Source organism: Protopterus annectens, chromosome 6.part1 (assembly GCF_019279795.1).
Source record: "Protopterus annectens isolate FY-2018-M chromosome 6.part1, PAN1.0, whole genome shotgun sequence".
NCBI lineage: Eukaryota > Metazoa > Chordata > Ceratodontiformes > Protopteridae > Protopterus > Protopterus annectens.
Genome location: NC_056738.1, coordinates 423,545,476 through 423,566,854, shown reverse-complemented (window position 1 = coordinate 423,566,854; position 21,379 = coordinate 423,545,476). Strand labels below are relative to the sequence as shown.

At 42.1% G+C, this 21,379-nt stretch overlaps 1 protein-coding gene across 2 annotated transcripts in view; it reads right to left on the bottom strand.

Annotated features, from left to right (window-relative positions):
• The window catches only part of LOC122805610 (BTB/POZ domain-containing protein KCTD3-like), a 2,987,990-nt gene that overhangs the window by 1,299,686 nt on the left and 1,666,925 nt on the right, over window positions 1-21,379 (bottom strand). For both annotated transcript variants that reach the window (XM_044075857.1, XM_044075858.1), the window contains exon 6: window positions 20,180-20,370. In XM_044075857.1, coding sequence (XP_043931792.1) covers window positions 20,180-20,370 — 191 coding nt within the window. The remainder of the gene's footprint in view (window positions 1-20,179; window positions 20,371-21,379) is intronic.

Genomic DNA, 21,379 nt, shown 5'->3' with positions numbered 1-21,379 from the left:
ATTAAGTATGCTATATTGTCTATGACTCTTAGGTTCATATGTGTGTACTACGCCAATAGCCCTGGAACCTTTACAAGCCCAGCCCATAGAAGTGCCCTGGCATCATGCCACAGTTAGTTCCCGGTGCATCTATCAAGTAGAGCCACTGGAGTGATCTCAGGGGTGAACTTTCTATTTCCCATCCACTCATCAAGATTTCCCTTGAAAAGGGCCAGTGAGTTGCTCTGCTTGACATGTATGGGAAGTCTGTTCCAGAGCATGGGCAGTCTCTGGGTTATGAACCTGTCTCTCCAGCATGTTCTGTTGATTGTGGTAATGATGTTGCGGTCCCTGGAGCATGTGGTGCAGAGGGATTGGGATTTCTTTAGGTGTAACATTTCTAACATGGCTGGGTCAGGCATGGCTTTGTAAGCCATGCAGAGATCACCTCTTAGATGATATGAGACAGAGAAAGGCTGGAGTTTTTTTAGTCTGTCCATGTAGGGCATGTGTTTAAGGCCTATGATCCTCTTTGTGAGGTACTTTTGTGGCCTTTCCAGCTGTTGCAGGTGTTTAGTGAGGTACATGCCAAATGGGGCATTATACTCAGTGATTGGTCTAATGAGGGAAGAGTAGAGAGAGAGATGATGACCTCTTTCTTCCTGGATGCAAAACCCTTGGTAATGAGATGTGCCACACAGAAGGACTTTCTGACCACACTGGAAATGTGGTGGTCGAAGGAGAGGTTGCTGTCAGCCTGTGTCCCCAGATCTTACAATGCCTTCTGTGTTCAGTGGGATACAATCAATGTGGTAATTAGTGGGAACTGAGTTTTTTCTAAAGGTAATGAAGACGCATTTTTGGCATTAAGCTTAAGGCCATGATTTCAACACCAGTCGTTGGTCTCAGTGAGGCCTTTCTGTAGGATGTCTACATCACTTGGGGAGTTAATAATGGCTCCCAGGTTGCAATCGTCGGCGAACTTATTCAGCCAGAGTCCCTCTGTATTGGCCTGGACATCTGAGATGTAGATGCCAAACAAGAGAGGACCCAGGACCGATCCCTGTGAGACTCCACTTGTGGCTGGTCGGCAGTCTGTTTGGAGTCTGCTACTTTCACACTGTGGGTTCTACTTGTGAGCCAATTTGCAACCCACCTAGTGATATAGGGGTTCATGCCTAGTTTGGTAAGTCTATCAATAATTCCTTAGTGGGAAATGGTATCAAACACTTTGGCCAGATCAATGCAGGCTATATGAACTGCCTTGCCCTCATCCGCAGCTCTGGTGACTGACTCAAAGAATTCAACCAGGTTGAGCAGGCATGATCTACCCTTCACAAAACCAAATTGCGTGGGACCCAGAGTTTGGAGATTCCTTACATCCTTGTTAATTAGGTCCATGATGATGCACTCCATAGCCTTACATATCAGACTCATCAAGCTAATGGGCCGATAATTCCCAGGGTCTGTAGTCACTCCCCCTTTATGGAGAGTGATGACTGTAGCAGTGCGCCATTCTGTCGGGACAAAGCCTGAGGTGAGGCTGTGATTGAACAGGGCACACAGGTGTGGTGCCAGTTCACTTTGTAGTTCCTGTAGAACACAGCCAGGAATATTGTTCGGTCCCATGAAAGCTGTATTCTTGGCCTTGGACAATGCAGCTTTAACCTGTGGTGCAGTAATGCTGGGTGCCTGGCATTCTTCTGGTATTGTGATTGGTCCAATGGGGGGGTAAAGTTGGCATTGAATTTGTCGGCCAGTATGTTGGCAATATCTGTTGGCTCAGTACAGGAGGTATCATTGTGCAGTAACTCAGAGGAAATCTGGGTATTGCCATTGAGATTCTTGATATGACTATAGAAGGCTTTGTGGTTGTTTTTAGTGTCTGCTGCAATTCTGCCTTCATAGCTAGCTTTAGAGGGTTTAATGAGGGATCTCAACTTTTTGTTGAGACTAATAAGGGAGTTTTTCCAGTCTTGGGACTTCACCTTTTTCTGCAACAGTTTCTTCCTTCTGTTGTAGAGTTTGTTAATTGCAGGGGACCACCAGATTGGCTTCCTTTTTTTGGAGGACAGCATCTTGGTTCTGTTGGGTATGGCTAGTTCCATGCATTTATGTATGTGTTTGTACAGTGCATTGGTGTATGATTTGGCTGTCATGCACCTATTTTCCATTTGCATGGGTTACATGAAATTTGCCACCTCTGGTTTTAGGAGCCCAAAGTCAGCTTTGGAGAAGTTTTTCATGGTGGTTACCTTTGCTGGTGGTGTGGGTGAGATGTGGATTTCCATGGTAATTAGTTTGTGGTCGGATCTAACCAGGGAGGATTTGACTATTGGTGTTGAGCAACAATTTCCCATGTTAGTAATAACCAGGTCAAGGATGTTGCTTCCTCTAGTGGGGGTAAGAATGAGCTGGTTCAGCGTATTGGAATTAACAAATTCCAAGAAGCATTGGGCAAGGTCAGGACACTGAGGAAGTTTTCTATACCCAAGCAATTGAAAAACCAACTTTTCCTGCCGGTTCCTTCCCTTCACCAAAAACACACACCCTTCTTCAGTCACCCTTTTTTGTGAACAAAAAGCTAAAAATGAACTTGCATTCATTTTAACAGCAGTACTCTGTCTTTTAAACTAACAACTTTTAAAAAGCTTTAAAATTAGTTTTAGTATGATCATTTCCAAGGTCCTACATGCAAAGTTGTATTTTAATTCTGAGTCCTGTTCCTGTAGCATGGCCAAGTACTATATTTCTATACCTTTTAGTCTCTTGATTTGAGCCCCAACTTCCTCTGGTCCTCCTCCTAGCTTCTGAATGCAGTTACTCTACTCTAAAGGCCTTCTCTCCATTGGCTCTTACTGATGTGTAGAATTCTGTAGTACTGCACTGATATCCCTTCTCTCGACCACAGACTGGTTGCAGCTAACTCCCAATTTAAAAAAGATTTCAACTCCATTTAGAAAAATATCTTGAATGTTGTAAGGTGCAGTAGTTTAAATTTAAGACTTTTTTCCCTACAGAGTCTCGTAAGTAGAATAATTCTACTTCTCTTTCTTTGCATGTTCCTTCAATAATCAGTGTCCAACACCACCCTGCTAACCTGGCTTTTAATGATCTGCCTTTATTGTCATCATTTTCTCCTTTCCGCTATGTTTGTAGTTTAATCAATACTAGTATTGGGCTTCTTCTCGCTGCTGCTCTGAGGATGAACGTGCAATGAGACACTTCTACGCGGATCTCCTGTGAAGGGATAGAAGTCCATTTGCTGCGTGGATATCTTATAAAGTTAATGCAAAACTACAACTTCAGTGAAACTCAAATTTCCCTTTTGGACTTGTCCTCATGTTCTGTCAATCTTATGATAGCCCTTCTCACTTCGTCTCATATTCAGACATTTGTCATTTACTACTGATGTAAAAGTTTTTACTTCATACAGCTCATCAGAGAGCTTAGTAAGTGTCTCTTATATTTCAATTCTCTTGATGTTAGTTTTTACAAAATCTGATTTGCCACCCTTCTTGAATATGTCACTGCACATTTTGCCCAGTTTATGTTCCATATAAACAGAATTCACTGCTCTTTTGTTTCTGTAATAAGTTGACTCAATCACACTAATCATGCATTAACTCAAGCATTCTTCATCTGTACTGTCCTTAAAATGTAGGATTGATTTCTTGTATTTTTTTCTTTCTTTTTTTCAGGCATGAAGATTCAGTTACCACCCCTTGGGGAACTGATTTTCATATTTACAACTGTAAATAGCAGCTCATTAACAATTTCTGTGAGTTCAGTATAGGAGAGCTAAAATGGCTACCTCTTCTCAGAAGGTGCCATACAACAGCATAATTTCAGATTAAAGTGCATCACCACAGAAGTTAGTTATTGACTTATTTAACTGACTGGGTAGGCTAACTGGAGTACTAACCCCTTTCAGTCAAGACCAGGGTTCAGTGTGGAAAAAAATGCAGTGCACTCAACATAGCATTGTACAAAAAACAGAATAAAAAAGATACAATAATCCACACGTTCAGTAAAACATTTAAAAACATAACAGTTAAGGCTATGCAATTGAATGCTATCCATTGTCATGAAAGCAGGTGCTAATGTCATCTTTTTGTAGGTGATATTTTAATGTCTGTTTAAATACTGCCAAATATTGATGATTTCTTACTTACTTAGGCAGTTTGTTCCAGGAGGCAGGGCCAAATCTCAAAAAGCCTTTTCACCTATAACTGACCTGAAAGATGGATAGCAAAAGGTTTTCTTCCTCATTACTTAGGGAGTAATTTTGGCAATGTTCATCTCAAATGGGGGCAGTGCCCAAGAATCAAGATTTTAAAAAGGAGTGTACTGAGAAATAGTGTGGCATGGAGTGAAAGAAGCCAGTTGATAACCTTTAGTGTCTCATAGGGATGTCTTCTAGAGTCAGATAAGAGTACAAATCTGCAAATCTTTGTTTCAATAGACTAGTTTTGCTCATGTTGTAGACTGAGTGAAAACATAGCAAGAACAAACTGTAAGAGCAAACAGGTTTAGAAATACGAACATTCCTGGCAAAAGGGTGAGAGATTCTGTAGCAAAGCTTGAGATAAACCAATACTTCAGTGGAAATGTTGTCAGTTTTGCTGTAAACCTTAAGCAAGTGTGTACAGTAAGACCTAGATATTTTTGTTACTTGATATTGAGGAAGACATTTTTTTGGTGGGGGGGGTTAAGTAACTTATGGACCAAATGCAAAAATCAGTGAACTAAGTTTAGACTGGCCTGTAGTAAAATGAATGATTTAGTTACTGGCATAAAGGATTATGTTCAGTATTGGGAGGTCTAAACAGAAATCACTAATGAAAAGGGATGACAGTAGGCGACTTAAAACAAAACCCTGAGGGACTCCAGTATTTGGGGTAGTATTATTAGAAAATAGATTATTTTTGTATTCTTGAAATGTTCTTTTGATTAGATAATTTTTGGAATCACATCAGTACAATGACAAAATTAATCCTGGCCAGTTTGTTTAGTAGTAGATCATAACTGAATGTCCTGGTCATATCAATTACCACCACAGCCAAAATAAATTCTTCATTAAGGGTATTATACATCTGAGATTAAGGCAGTTCAAGTGCTGAAAGTATTATGAAAGCTATGCTGCTGATCACAACATAATCCATAGCTAGTGACATGTTTAAATTGCTGCTTGTACAACACGTTTTTCATGTCTTGACAATGGGCCAAAGGTTGGATGCAGGATGACAGAGCTTGTTAGATTGGTAGATGTTGAGCACTTTGGTAAAGGAAACTTAATAAAATTCCCATGTTCTATGTGGGTAAAACTAGCAAGTGGCTTAAAGACAACATATTACAGCACCTTAGTGACATCAGATTGAAGGCGAAGCACAATGCTCTCTTTCAACATATTTGTATTCATAAGGATCACAGTTTTTTTTTTATTGTACTACAACATTGCTATGGGAGTGCTAGAAAAGGAGATATAATATATAAATTGCTCTACGGAACTACTTGAGGTATGATGTATAGCAGAAATGCAAGCAGACACACATCTGGGACTCAATGGGTTAATCCCATTAAAACCCGTTTTAAGAGGGTGGAATCTTTAGCATTGACTGGTAATGGTTTTTAAACACAGCAGTTTTTTACTTGAGTTATGATCTGATGAAGGGCTAACGCTTAAAAGTGCTTATCGTGTTATACATTTTACTTGTTTTATTTATTTTCATTAAAGTTTTATGAATGCTGCCATGTTAGTCGGTGTGGCTTCAGCTTTACGCATCTGTAAAATATAAGTAAGCATATTTAGAACGACTGCTGAGGATGACCAGCAACTTACCAAAAACAAGCAGCACAGATAACAGGACTAAAACTGCATTAGGGATCATCATTGTGAAGAAAAGCTAGAAGGTGACAAGAATAAAAAAGAGACAATATTGTGATAATGGAAAGGGTGTCTGTTTGATAAAATAATCTGAGGACTGATAATGGTAGGCAGAAGGCCAAACAGTGTAGTAATGATGAATTAATCTTTTTGAAGGAAATATCCTTAGACATAGGGCCACTTTAAACAGTGAATGCCCAGTTCAGCTGCATCACTACAAAAACTAAAACCTCCGTTTCAAAAGATGTAAACTATTACAGCTCCTGTGACTATTACCTCTGGGCCCTTCATACTTCCCCATAAGTGCAAGCCTTTTTTCTCTATTCCTTGGCATAATGCTTCTTTGCCCTGATAATTTACCACAGAGTGCTCCATGGCACACACAGACACACAATTGTTACTTATGTTTCCACTTAAGAACTACATACAAAAAATGTCCATGAATGATTTCTGTTAATTACTTTCTCCTCAAAGGAGGTATAAATGCCTGGAATTTGAACTGAAATTGCTGCAGGATTAATTACATGTGCTAGACATTGTTTAGAGCAAAGACAACACTTTTTATGAACATCTCCTCTCCTCTGGGCCAGCACTAGGTGAGCTAGGCAGCTGCCTAGGTCCTGGCGATGGCTGGGAGGCCTGGCCATCAACATTAAGTAAATAAAGTACATTCCTGACAGGCTGTTTATCAACATTTAAAAAAATTTTAAAAAAGTTTTTTTTTCCATGATGGGCAGCTCATCAACATTAAATAAAAACTGCTGGGCTGCTCATCTATCCATCCATCCACAAAAAAAATCCCCTGCTAGGATGCACTCTGACAAAGACAGTTAGCAAACATCCTGTGAGGCTCCTTTTTCATTTGTGATTGCTTTGAACCAATAAGCTGGGATGCAGAGCAAATGTGTGCATGAATGTGAAATATGGATCACTTAGCATTAACAAAGAAGTAATTTCAGTCCAGGTATCACTTCTTTCTTTTCGTTATGAAACAGACCATGTCAGTATAGAAGCAGCAGCATTCAGTCCACTTCAGTCAGCTGCAATGGGAGGTGTGTGTGTGTTTTTACATGTGTTTATACATTTCTACAAACACATACATATACATGTGTACATATATATATATACACACACACACACACACACACACACACACATATATATATATTTGTGTGTGTGTGTGTGTGTGTGTGTGTGTGTGTGTGTGTAAGACAAATAAAATATGTCATTTTAGTAGTGCTTGTGCATACTTAGACATGCTGAGGAAGGGAATGGTGGGGGGGGGGGTTATTTTGATGCTTGCGCATACTTAGACATGCTGATGAAGGGGTTGGTGGGGGAAATTATTTTGTGTGTCAGTGAAATGCTTGCACATACTTGCACAAACTACTGAACCTGCGGGCAAGTTCGTGGATTGCAACTCAGATATGAAAGGTGATGTACCACATTTAAGAAGGGATGTGTGGACAGCTTGGATACTTGACTGTGAATTGCAAAAAAGCACACAATTCAGGAATATGGACCAATTCCTGGAGTTGTTGCATCATAAACTAATGCTTACCTAGAACACGCAAGGTATAGAGAACCCTAGGTAAATTATATCCTCTTGTCTCACCCAGGATTCACAAATGCATGAGTGAAGGAGTAAAATGGGTACAGCAACCTGAAATCTATAGGATAAAAATGTATTAACTTTATTGACATTTGATTACCAGGAACATCTGACTTGGTAGGTGCCCATTATCTCTACAGTCTGCACCAACTGCTGGATTTCTTTGTTCCTGGTGGTTTACATGGCTGTCTTAGGGAACTCAGGATTATGTTGGTTAATTGCCCAAAGATTGTGTGTGTGTGTATGAAAGAGACTAACAAAAGTTTGTAACGTCAATTAAAAATTAGAAAGTATTGGGAGGTTATTTTGTGGCACAAACGGAACTGAGAGAGACACAATACTTATTTATAATTTGCAGTCATCATTTGTTACTTAATAGGAAGTGCTTGTTTCAGTATTAGAAAATTTTAAAACTAATACAATTTTCTTTGTATGGTTATTGCAGACTAGTATTAATGATGTTGTCATCTAAGAAATGAAAGATTTTAGATGAAAAGCATGATTTCCAAGAAAAGTAAGACAAATTATATTTTTTCACTGAGTTGAACAATCAAATCAAATGCCTCATCTGCTATCGATCCTTTTCCTTTCCAAAGGAATACAATGTACGGAGGCATTATGAAATTATCCATGGTAACGAATATGACGTGATTACAAGCAAAATGAGGGAAAAGAAAGTTCATGAACTAAAATCAGTTTTTGCCAAGCAGTAAAACATCTTCAAAAACCTGAACAAAATGAGCTAAAATTCAGTACAAGCATGCTTTATCAGTGAAATAATCGCAACGTTGTCTCATCCATTCACCGAAGGCCAGTTCATTAAAGACTGCTTCATAAAAGCAAGCAAAATTCTTTGCCTAAACAAGAAGAAAGTGTTCAAAGGTATAAGTCTGTCTGCAAATTAAGTGAGCAGCAGAATTACTGAATTGGCTAGTAATATGCACCAGAAGCTGGAAAGCAGTTTGAAGCTTTTTCAGTTGTCCTTAATGAGAGCACTGGCAAAACAGATACCACATACTGCGCTATATTCTTTTGAGGTGTGGACAGGAACTTGAATGTTATGGAAGAATTACTAGACCAGTTGCCTTTGAAAGGCATAACCATGGGATGTGACATATTTGGCAAACTTTAAAAATGTATAGAGAAGTCGGAATTGCCATGGGATAAGCTTGTTTCAGTAGCGCATGATGGTAAACCCTCAATGTTTTCTGAAAAAGTTGATGATGTTGAGTTACTGAAAGAAAAGCTCAACAGTGTTGGTGTTGCTTACACCTTCATTGCAATTCATTGCATTCTGCACCAGGAAGTACTGTGTGGAAAAAGTCTGCAAATGAAAGAAGTCATGGATGTTGTTAAGGCAATTAACCTATGTGCAAGAAGTCTAAATCACCACCAGTTTAGTGACTTTCTATCCACTTAATTGTCAGATGGCCAAGTAGGGCAGGTGTGCTGAAAAGATTATTTGCACTGTGGCAGGGTATAGCAATCTTCGTGGCAATGAAAGAAAATGAAATTCCTTAGCTAGGTGATCCATTCTTCATATCTAACCTTGCTTTTCTGACAGATATTGCACAACATCTGAATGAACTCAAGCTCAAGGGCACAAAACAGAAAACATGGATGTATGACAGTATCAAGGCTTTCAGATGCAAACTTTCCCTGTGGGCGAAACAGCTGATGGATGGTAACCTAGTTCATTTCTCATCCTTACAGTCACTCAGAACAGTCGAAGAACAGTTTTTGAAAGAATATTCAGATGCAGTTAGATTACGAGCAGAATTTGACTGTCAGTTTCAGGATTTCAAAACACTAGAACCCCTATTTGTCATCTTTATTATGTCTTTTTTCCATAGGTGTTGACAATGTCTCTGAAGAATTCCAGGTGGAGTTGTTGGAACTTCAGTGTGATAGTGTTCTGAAACAGAAGTACATGGATGTTGGCGTTCCAGATTTTTATAAGTACACAAGTCAAAATAAGTTTCCAAAGCTTTTCTCTATAGCTGTTTGAATTATTACGATGTTTGTCAGTATATACATTTGTGAACATTGTTTTTTTCATCTATGAAAGACAATAAATCCATTTTCCAGTCAAGTTTTACTGACGAACACTTGACAGCTACCTTGCAAGTGGCTGCTTCATGTGACATAAAGCCTAATGTTGACAAAATGGTAATTTCAAACTGCTGTCTGTCAGCTACATAGTCAAAACGAAGGAAGGAAACAATGTTTCTTGAACAAGAAATACTTTGTCGTATAGAGCTTAGTTTAAATTACCAGGATAATTGAAATTAATACAATAGAACAGTGTTGGTCTGTTGCTTCAAACCAAATTTTTTTGTAACTTAGTTTTTTTTTGTGAATTAGAAAAAAAGTATAGTTTGTGGATAACTTGAACTTGTGGCCCCCAAAAAAATCCTTGGGGTTATTTGCGGCTCTTGTGTTCTTTTGAGCTTGATACCCCTGCTTTATTTCCTCAGCCTTCTATGTCACTTGGCTAAGTTATTTCACCAGACAATACCCCTGGGCTGTCCCAAGAGGTTAGCAAATGTCTTACACATTTGTCATTTGAATTCTTGTACCCTTCACACAAATGCTTATTAGTAATTTACTACAAGCTATTTAAGGATGAATCCCAGCAATTCTCTTGTAGTTTAATGGGTTATCAGATGCATTTTCACTAAATGTGAGTTTCAAGAGAAGAGAAGTTTACCGTTTCTCATGTTAAGCTTGTTTTCAGTGTTGAGAGTGTTTTGTTTAGAAAATAGCTGTCAATTTTTTTCTATAAAATTTGAAATAAAAGCTTTAAATGAAATCCAAATCTCTGTGGTAATTGTAAAAGTAAAGACAATTGTATGTACACTGATAGGTTTAATAACTGGGGGACAGACAGCCAAGTAATAGGAAATTGGTATGGCTGGTGGGCATCTGATTCATTACCTTGCATAGAGCCCCATTTGTCCACGATCCAGCTCTGTTGACTTGGGAGGTGCATGCTGCAACACTACAGCATTACTACTATTCAAGTAGGTCAAACCTGTACTGAGTGATGTCAGATGAGACAGCTATTCTCGATGACATTGAAGATATAGGAAAGTCAGAAATGAGATGTAGGTGTCCCGCAAACATGAAAGCACCCCCCCAAAAAAAACAGACTGCAGTAATATTTCTGATGGTTTGTTGAATAAATGCTGCTGCAGTATTTACACTGTCTTTAATTGTTTTGCTTTACTCACTGCACTAAAGAATGAATGATCTTTAATAGGCCTGGATTGTGTAATATAGCCTAAACATGTTGCATTTTAGTAATATATTTTTCAGTAGTTCTTCTGTAGCCTTCAACAAATGCAAAGGAGTTGACATTTGTCAGTTCATATAGTCTGCACTATTTGAAGCAATAATCAGGAGCATCTCATCTTCAGCATCCATTACACGGTCATTACTGTAGAAATCAGACTCTAAAGGAATTCAGCATTTAGTTAAAAAACAATTACTCTTCCATTTAGTACAGAGGACTAGAGCTGCAACTTGTTAATGAGCTGCTTCCTGTGGCAAGGGAACAGAGATTGAAGCTTCCCACCTTCATTTACCTATTGTGTGACATTGTGCAAGTCACTTAAAATAATGCTTTGAAGGAAAGGGAAATTTGGCTAGGCTCTTTAATGGTCTCTGGGCCTCCAAGTCTAGTAACTGTGAACTTGGTGTCACTGTTTGACAGCCATTCCTTATTGCATAGCTAATCTAGCTCAGGAAATGTTTTGCCAGTTTGACCATCACAACTTTTTTTTAATGTAACCAAGGTACTTTCAAAGGCAGCAGGCACTGCAATTTGTAGATGAATCACTGAAATGCAAAGTTTTTTGCCAGCATCAACCTCTGATTTGTAATAGCTTAATGTTGAATTGTTCAGATAGCGTATACATCTGCAGCAATGCATATTAACTTATCATATGTTATCAGGTGGTTAATATTTCTTATGCTGTCATAAATGCTCTTCTATTTAAAATGCATTACAAATGGCTGGATCTTATGCTCTGATGCCTGTGTAATGTCAAGTAGGTCATCCAGCACTATCAATAAATTCATGTAATGTATTTCTCCTTAACAATAAGGGATGTGTGAATTAAGTTTCAATAATTTGGCTGCTGTGCGTTTGACTGAATAGGGTTGCCACCTTTAGTTGTGGCTAAAACCAGAGTAAAGCCACACCCCTCGCATCACCAAGTCCAGTAACTGTGAACTTGTTGTCACTGTTTGACAGCCATTCCTTATTGCATAGCTAATCTAGCTCAGGAAATGTTTTGCCAATTTGACCATCACAACTTTTTTAATGTAACCTAGGTACTTTATTCTTCAAAAGCAGCAGGCACTGCAATTTGTAGATGAATCACTGAAACAGTTGCCCAATATTGTGACATTACGGTGACATCACTTGGTGGGGAACACCCTCTTTTTCCATTCACGCTGCCTGTTTTCGGCTGATTTACTATGCTTTTTTTACAGAAAAGCATAGTAAATCAGCCAATTTACAAACTCTGATAGTCTTGTTTCCTTTTTTGAAACAGAATACTGGAGTTTGTACAGTGTTTTCCGGACTACAGGAGAATCAGCTTGATTTCCGGACAGTCCGGAAAAAAACAGAGGGGTGGCAACCGTATGAGTGAAACAAATTTGAAACATGAATTTAGTCATTATTATTGTTTTTTTTTTTTAATATATGAACATCCAAAAAGGTTAGAGTCAACAATGTAGCTATGACTGCTGGGTTTGGGTAATGTCTGTGGATAAAATGACTGACTCTGCTAAGCTGATAAAGCTAAAAAGTTATTAGAATGTCTTTGCAGGACAAGTGTGAATTTGTGTACAGCAAAGTGGAATACTCTATTGTAATTTTTATCAAAATTAGACGTGATGTGCACACAGTAAATAAAGTGGAATTAATTATGTATGTATATTGGTGAATTACGACAGTAGTTTAAGTGGCCTTTTATGATTTTGACATTAATGGTTAATCTATTTTGTTTCACTACCTGGTGGAAAAAAATGCACAAAACTACAAATTTACAACCCACTGTAACAAATGTTGATGTAGTAAACACGAAATACTACTTAAAACAGTCAGGAAAGTGAATCAAAGAAAATTAGAAGTTATGTACCTACCATAACGTTCCATGTTAGTTGTCTTCTCTCGCCTTCTTTCTTGCTGGATGGGTTCGGAGCCGATCCTCGGCTCCGACTCGGCACTTGCTAAGCTCGAGAATCACTTTTACCAGCTCGAGGCAGCCCCATATCCCATGATGCAAGGCGGTAATTACCCAGATCTCGTTTGGTATCTAGAGGCAAACTGCCTAGAAAACTTTCCACCAAGGAAAGAGGAGCAACTAACCTAAAAAGGCTATAAAGGGAAACCAGGTAACCAAGGTCAAGAACTAACTGGTGTCCAAGGAAGAAGAATCTTCCAGAGAAATAGGGAGATCAAGGTCTGTCCAGGCTAGGGGGGACAGGAGGGAGGGACGCAAGAAAGAAGGCGAGAGAAGACAACTAACATGGAATGTTATGGTAGCTACATAACTTCTAAATGTTAAGTTGTCAATCTCGCCTTCATTCTTGCTGGATGGGACCGTGTCCCTAGCACCTCTATCTTGGGTAGCTCAATGGAACAGACTCTTGAGAACTGTGGAACCAAGACTTGCCCTGTCCCTGGAGGCCAAATCCAATTTGTAATGAGAAACGAAGGTATGAGGAGTGGCCCAAGTGGCTGCTGCACAAATAGTATCTAAGGGTAGCCTGGCCTGAAAAGCTGTAGAAGTGGCTAGGCCTCTTGTGGAATGTGCCTTAGGTTTTGAGCTCAGTTGTTTGCCCCTAAGCTGGTAAATGTCAGAAATGGTGGAAGATAGCCACCTGGATATGGTCACTTTAGAAACAGGGAGACCTTTTTTATTTTCAGCATAAGAAAGGAAAAGCTGATCAGACTTCCTAAATTGCTTCGTTCTGTCCAAGTAATATCTGAGTTGGCGATGAACATCTAGGTAATGTAATTTTTGTTCCGCCCTGTTAGAATAATTTGGAAAAAATACAGGAAGATCAATGGACTGGTTTAAATTTGTCTTAGAAGCAACCTTGGGCAAAAAGGATGGATTGGTTCTCAAGGATACTCTGTCCTTGTGGAAGACCAAATAAGGGGGACAAACAGAAAGGGCATGAAGTTCAGACACTCTTCTAGCCGAGGTAATAGCGACTAGAAAAAGTGTCTTCCAAGAAAGAAACTTTAATGAACATGAAGCAGCCGGTTCGAACGGGGGAAGTATCAAGGATGTCAGCACTAAATTTAGATCCCACTGTGGTGGAGGATCCCTGACAGGGGGTCTAAGAAGGAACACTCCTTTGAGAAAGGCTTTACAAAGTTTGTGGGACATAATGTTGTGGTCTGCAAATCCAACATGAAAATTCGAGATTGCTGCCAACTGAACTTTGACTGTGGAAGACGAAGAACCCGAGTGAAAAATCTCCGTTAGAAAATCCAAGACTGACTGAATAGGGGCAGTAAAGGGGTCCATGTTCTTAGATTCTGCCCAAAAGGAGAAGCATTTCCACTTGCTAGAGTAAATCCTTCTGGTAGAGGATTTAAGAGAAGCTATTATGATATCTCTGGCGGGATTAGAGATCATAGGAAGCCTGGCTAAGGAAGGAAGTGGAGCAACCAAGCTGTGAGGTTGAGGGAAGGAACGGACCGGTGCAGTTGACCCGACTGGTGGGTTAGAAGATCTGGAGCTGGGTCCAGATGCCAAGGCTGCACCAAGAGATGGCGATGAAGGAACGGGAACCAAATTTGTCGAGGCCAGCAAGGGGCAATGAGAATCATTTTGGCTCTCAAAACGGTAGCTTTCTGGAGTACTTGTGGTATCAATGGAAAGGGAGGAAAAGCATAAAGGAGTCCCCGGGGCCAATCTTGGGTAAGAGCGTCTCTGGGGGGATGGCCCGGAAGTGGGAAGAGAGAGAAGTAGTCTGGGCATTTGCTGTTTTGAGGTGTAGCAAAAGGATCGCAGCATGGGTGGCCCCACTTCTGAAAAATCTCCTCCACTATGGATTGTTTGAGAGACCACTCGTGAGGCATGAGAATAGCTCTGCTCAATTTGTCCGCTATTATGTTGGTTTTCCTGGGGATATGCGTTGCTACCAGAAACCGATGAGAGGAGATCGCCCACTGCCAAAGTCTGAGAGCCTCTCGACATAAGGGATAGGACTTGGTTCTGCCCTGCTTGTTGATGTACCACACAATGGACATATTGTCCGTGTGAACTGCAATAGTTCCTAAGGGAAGAAAGTCGCTGAGGGCTTGCAACGTTAAAAGCACTGCTCTCATCTCTAGGACATTTATGTGCAGGTGGTATTCGAACGGTTGCCACGTGCCATGAACCAACCTGCCCTGATAATGCCCCCCCTCCCGATCAGGGAGGCATCCGAAGTGACCGTGGCTACCGGGGCCGGGGGAACAAATGGTCTGCCCTGATGGACTAGAGGAGAGGAAATCCACCAGGATAGATGGTTCTTGCAGGTTTGTGTCACCAGGATCTTGTGATGCATTGGAAGCTGCTGGAAGGACCATTGGGTGAACAACATCCATTGTAGGAGACGCATGTAAAAACTTGCCAGAGGAAGAAGTGTGATGGCAGCTGCCATGAGGCCCAACACTTTCAGGACCAACCTGGCTTGTACCCTTTTGCTGGATAGGATGATCCGAACGTGGTTTTGGATATCTAGGATTCTCTGACTTGTTAGGTTTGCTGACATCCGAGTAGTGTCTAGATTTGTGCCTATAAAAGTAATAGATTGGCAGGGCAATAAGGAAGACTTTTCGAAGTTGATCGAAATTCCTAACTGACCGTAGGGACGTAGAGTGCAATCTCTGGCTTGGAGAAGTTGATGCCTGGTGGTGGCTGAGAGGAGCCAGTTGTCGAGATACGGAAACACCTGGAATCCTTGACGTCTCAGGTGAGCCGTGACCACTGCCATGCATTTGGTGAACACTCTGGGGGGCTGTAGTGAGACCAAAGGACAGGGCTCTGAATTGAAAATGACTGGTCCCCAGCCGAAAGCGGAGAAACCTTCTGGAGCGTCTGTGGATTTTTATGTGATAGTACGCATCCTGAAGGTCTATGGAGCACATCCAGTTGTCTTTGCCCAGAAAGGGGAAAATCGATTGAAGTGTGACCATCCGAAATCTTGTCTTTTTGACAGACTTGTTGAGCCTGCTGAGGTCTAATATTGGTCTCCAGTCTCCCGTCTTTTTGGGAACCAAAAAGAACCTTGATTAGATTCCAGACTGTAAATGGTCTGTTGGAACTGGCTGGATGGCCCTTTTTTTTAGAAGCTTTGAAACCTCTAGTTTTGCAATTTCCCTTAGACCGGGTGGAATGTCTGGAAGGGAGCTTTTCTGGGGAAAGGGGTTTTCCTCGAAAGGAATCTTGTAACCCTCGGATATGATCGACTGTACCCATCTGTCTTGAGAGAGGGAAAACCAGGCTTCTGGGTACAGCGACAATCTTTCCCCGACTGCCTCCAAGGGTGGACAGTCGGGCAACACCTCAGGGATGCTGGAAGGGCTTGTCAGAGAGAGGCTCTCTGCTGCCCTGGTTCTGCAGACCCCCTCTGCCCCTAGGGCGGCATCTATTGTTATTACCCCCTCTGCCTCTGGGGGTAAATTGGCCACGTGCGTCAGCCGTGACTCCCTGAGATTTTCGGAACCACATTTTTCCTCCCTTCTGACCTTTGGGATAAGGCCTAGAAGGGGTGGAAAAACGGACTCCTATGGCAGAGAGAGTCTTGCCATCTTGCTCGCACCTGGTCAAAGTGTCCTTCACCTGAGGGCCAAACAATGTTGCCCCATCAAAGGGAGAGTTTGTGAAGGACGCCTTAAAGGGGTCTGCAAAATTACATAGCCGCATCCAGGACTGACGCCTGAGAGCCACTCCTGTGCCTGCAGCTCTACTCGCTCCATCGGCTGCATAAGAAATGAGCCACATGGAGGAGTTGGTTATGGAATTAAGGATTCCCAGCTGAGAGGCAATCTTTTCCTGAGCCCCTGCTGCTGACGAATCCTGTACTACTTCACCCAATTCTTTAAGGATGTCTCTTTGAAGTCTGGTGAAGTGACATAAATAATTCAGCGAACGCATAGCAAAGGTCGCTGAGGAAAACATCCGCTTGCCATACCTGTCCATGGTCCTAGACTCCTTGTTAGGTGGATGGACTGGCACGGAAGGATCTGCAAGTCCCTTTTTGGTGGCTGCCACCACCATAGCATCAACCGGGACACCTTTAGTAAGAAACTGCTTTTCAGCAGGGGCCGTAATAAATTTTGAAGGTCTCCTGGGGACTGGTTCCACCGAATCAGGAGATGCCCACGCCTTTCGAGCTATAACCTCCATGAGAAGGTCGAAAGGCGGAGACACCCAGGAGGTAGAGGGTCGAGATCCAAAAGCCTCCAGGTATACCGATTCATCCTCGGAGGGATTAATGGAGGGCCAGTTCCCCCTCTGTTTCAGGAGTTCAAGGATGTCTGAAAAGGAGACATCCTCAGAGGGGGATCTTGGGGACCCCTCCGACTCATCTAAATCAGTATGTGATGTTGTAGACTCAGGGGAGTCTAAGTGCTTCCTCTTGCAGGTCCTCTTATGCGCGGGTTCACCTGAAGGATCAGGAGAAACCTCAGAAGAGGAACTTCTTCCCAATGGGGAGCCCTGGGGCGATGGATCTCTGGGTCCGGGAGCAAGAGAGCGGGAAGAGGCATCTACAGGCACCATAGAGGGAGGAGCTAAAGGAACCGACTGCTGACTAAGCTCAGGGGCTAGCACACTCCTCATCACCTCGAAGGCTCCCCTCCCAGGGAGGGCCGAGAAATCCCGCTCCGAAGAGACAGGGATCCCTGGTCCCACCAAAAGGGAAGGCTCCGAAGCAGATGTCGGGGCCGAGCTCACCAAGGCCGAAGCTCCGAGAGGGAGAACGGGGTCGGACAAGGGTCCGATGCCACTTGCCCCCTCGGAACTGACCAGGGAAGCCCGACTCCCGGATCCCTCCAAGGACGGTCTCAAGGAGGAGATAGGAGTCGAGGACGACGGAGCCGAAAGGTGTGGTATCGGCTCCAAAGCAGCAACAGTCACGGTACCAATAATCTCCGGCTCCGAACTCTGAAGGAGAGTCGAAGGAGGAATTTCAGGAGGGTGTAGAATAGCGGTCGTCTGTTGAGACGGGCTATGGAGCATCTGGGCTAGTGCCAGTGATTTTAATAGCCTACTCACCACTCTCTCTAAGTCATGGTCTGATAGCCTGGAAGACCTCGATGATCGGCTCCGATGGCTCCGCTCCGAAAGCAAGGGGGAGGCTGGAGCTGAGTGTATAGATTCCAATGAAGGAGATCTAGACCGTTTTTTTTGGACGGAGCCATCGGAGCCGAAGAACTTTCGGCTCCAGACAGAGCGGAGACAAAGATATCTCGGCTCCAGCCGGAGCCGAGACATGCTTCGACGCTAGGGTGTCTGCTCCGGCTGGAGCCGACACAGGTGCCAAAGCCAGGGTATCGGTGCCGAACGGCGCCGGTACTGATGCTTCCAACAAGGAAGGATTGGCTCCGGACGAAGCCGATGTCGACTCTGGCGGAGTCGGAACCAAGACCACAGACTTGGACACCGAAGTCTGGGTCTTGGGAGGCTTGGAGGGCTTCCCGGAGCCGACCTTAGCCGGGGAGCTCTCAGGCTTAAGAAGACCCCTGAGGATCAACTTATTTCTACGTTCCTGCAGGACTCTCTGGCTGAAAGAATGACAAATAGCACAGGAGTCCTGCAGGTGTAGGGGTCCCAGGCAATAAATACAAGAAGTGTGACCGTCTGTCAGAGACATCTTCTGACAGCACGAGTCACACTTCTTGAAACCTGAGACCCTAGTATCTTTGGACATGTCTGAGTCCTAATACACATACACACACACACACACACACACACACACACACACCAATCAGACAAAAAGACACTAAAGTAAAAAGTCAGAACAGTGAGACACAACACGCACACACACCTAAGGAAAACCTGACAGGAACTGTGAGGGAGGGTAAGGCCTAAGGCCCAAAACACTAGAAACCTATGAATAAGAGAAGTAAAGGGAATGTGTATGGAGCTAAGTGAATAAGACTCACTAAAAAAACTATAAGGAATAAATTTTTAGGGGGTAAAGTACCTAAATCTTTCACAAATATCAATGAAAAATCACTTACCAGGAGCTGGTAAAAAAGATGACCTCATTAGCGAAGCGGCAAACGAGATCTGGGTAATTACCGCCTTGCATCATGGGATATGGGGCTGCCTCGAGCTGGTAAAAGTGACTCTCAAGCTTAGCAAGTGCCGAGTCGGAGCAGAGGATCGGCTCCGAACCCATCCAGCAAGAATGAAGGCGAGATTGACAACTTAACATCATGCATTTATACAAAATACTAAAAATGTGTGCAGGCAGTACATCATTAGAAAACAGCCTGGGGACTCAAGGTACACATAATCCACCACTCATCATCATCATCATCAGCCCCCTTTTTCCCATTTTTCTACGTGGGGTTAGGGTATCGTGTTAACTGTTGCCAACTCTCTTGATTCAGTGCCACACTCATGCCTTCTTCAACACTCATGCCTGACTGTCGCAGATCTTCTTTCACACAATCCATCCACCTCTTTGCTGGACATCCTCTCTTCCTCTTACCTTCTTCCTGCTGTCTGTCCCAAATCTTCCTCACCAGATTGTCTTTTGCTTTTCTACACATGTGCCCAAACCACCGTAATCTGTTCTCTTTGATCTTTCCTGCAACTGTAGCTACTTTGGCTTCTGCTCTTATGTCCTCATTTCTTCATCTATCCCACAGTCTGCATCCTACCACCTTTCTCAGGCACTTAATTTCCTTCACCTCTAGCTTCAACTGTTCTGCCTTTACTGCCCAGGTTTCTGTATCACACAGTAGTACTGATCACACCACTGTCTTGTACACCTTACTTTTCAGCTTCTTTGGCATTCTTTTGTCATAGACTACACGTGATACTCTATGCCAGTTGGCTGCAGCCCCTCTGATTCTAGCTTGGACCCCTTCATTCAGACTACCCTTCTCCTCAACTACCCTTCCCAGATATTTGAAGCTGTTTACCTATTCCACTATCTTCCCTTCTATCTCTATTTTCAGCTTCTGATTTCCCCAGTTTGCTGCCATGACCACTGTCTTATCTGTGCTTAGTTTCATCCTGTGTGCATTCGGATTTGCATTCCATTCCCCTACCCTTCAATGAATGTGAGTTACAAAGGAAGATGCGCTTACTATTGCTCACGTTTGTCTGTTTTCAATGCAAGACTGTTTGGTTTTGTGAATGGCCATTACTGTTTGTACTATGAAATTTGAAATACAATTTTTAAATTCAACCCAAGTCTCTTTAATCACTGTACAAGTATAGAATAAATGAGTATGCACAGAGACAGGTTTGAACAGTGTTTATGGTAACAGGAGGCAGAGACAAAGAGAGAAAAACAAGTAATTGGAGTCTGTGTGTGTGTGTGTGTGTGTGTGTGTGTGTGTGTGTGTGGTGTGCTGGTCCATTATCCTGCCTAGGGCCATATTTGATAATGATCTACCTCTCCTCCCATATGATAAGATTAAAATATAGTCAGGCATTACTTACCAATCTCATTGCCATTTCCATCTGCTTGTATAGCCCACAGGATGATTTCACTGCATGAAGCCACTGCCACCATCTTGTCATTTTCTCCCAGAGATCCACTAAGAACCTTAGCATTCAATGCCACACGCTCTATCACCCAGTCAAGGCGAGGGCTAGAAAAAACTTGCTGCCAGCCAGATGATTCCTTCATCCTAATATTAAAAGAAAAACAGATGTTGCTGATAGTGGCCAACTGTCCATGCTTGTCTTTTTAAACAGCAATTCTCCGTGCACACCCAAACCTGGGAACTGTGAGAAAATCCAAAGCAGACAGAAGAAATGCATTTGTTAGCTCAAATGTCACAAGTTTCTTTAGATGGCATGACTTAGCTGTGCAGGGGAAGGATGAGATCATTAATAACCCAACTTATATTCTGGGATATATATAAATTTTCAATACAACATGTCATCTTAGAAATGCTACAACTCACTATGAGGGAATGCTATGTTAACTTTCGTTACATTTCACAGTCCAAATCATTTAATTGGTGATTTTATTTTAGCAGCACCCTAGCAAATCATAAGCATGTTATTTTTTTGTTATCTTTGACAGTGTAAATCATTTAATTGCCAATGTTACTTTAACACCTCATTAGCACATCATAAGCACGGCTTTTTCTCACACTTCACAGTATTCTAAACTTCTAGTGGAAAGTTGATTACAATTCAGGACCCATTATCAGACGTGTGGACAATTTGCTTAGAACTAAACTTTTTTGTAAAGATACATGCCACATATTGAGGTTTCAATGAAATGCCGGTAGAGTTAGTGCCAAATATTCTATTACATTCATAGGTTCATAGGTTCATACTAGGCCATCTGCCCTAGGGCATTTATAAGCCTAGCCAGAATGCGTTTGGCTTTCGCCACCCATTTTAAATTTATTTTGCTATGCCCTTTTTCGAGGTTAGTATACTGTGCCTCTGTCTAACAGTGACACAGAAGTGATAACCAGGGTAAACCTACGATCTCCCATCCACTCATCAAGATTCCTCTTGAAGAGAGTCAATGAGGGACTCTGCCTAACCTGGACTGGGATTTTATTCCAGAGTGAAGGGAGCCTCTGGGTTATGAATCTGTCCCTCCAGCATGTCCTATTCATTTCAGTGCTGAGGTTCAAGTCTCTCAAGCGCGTAGCTCGATGGGATTTGGATTTTCTG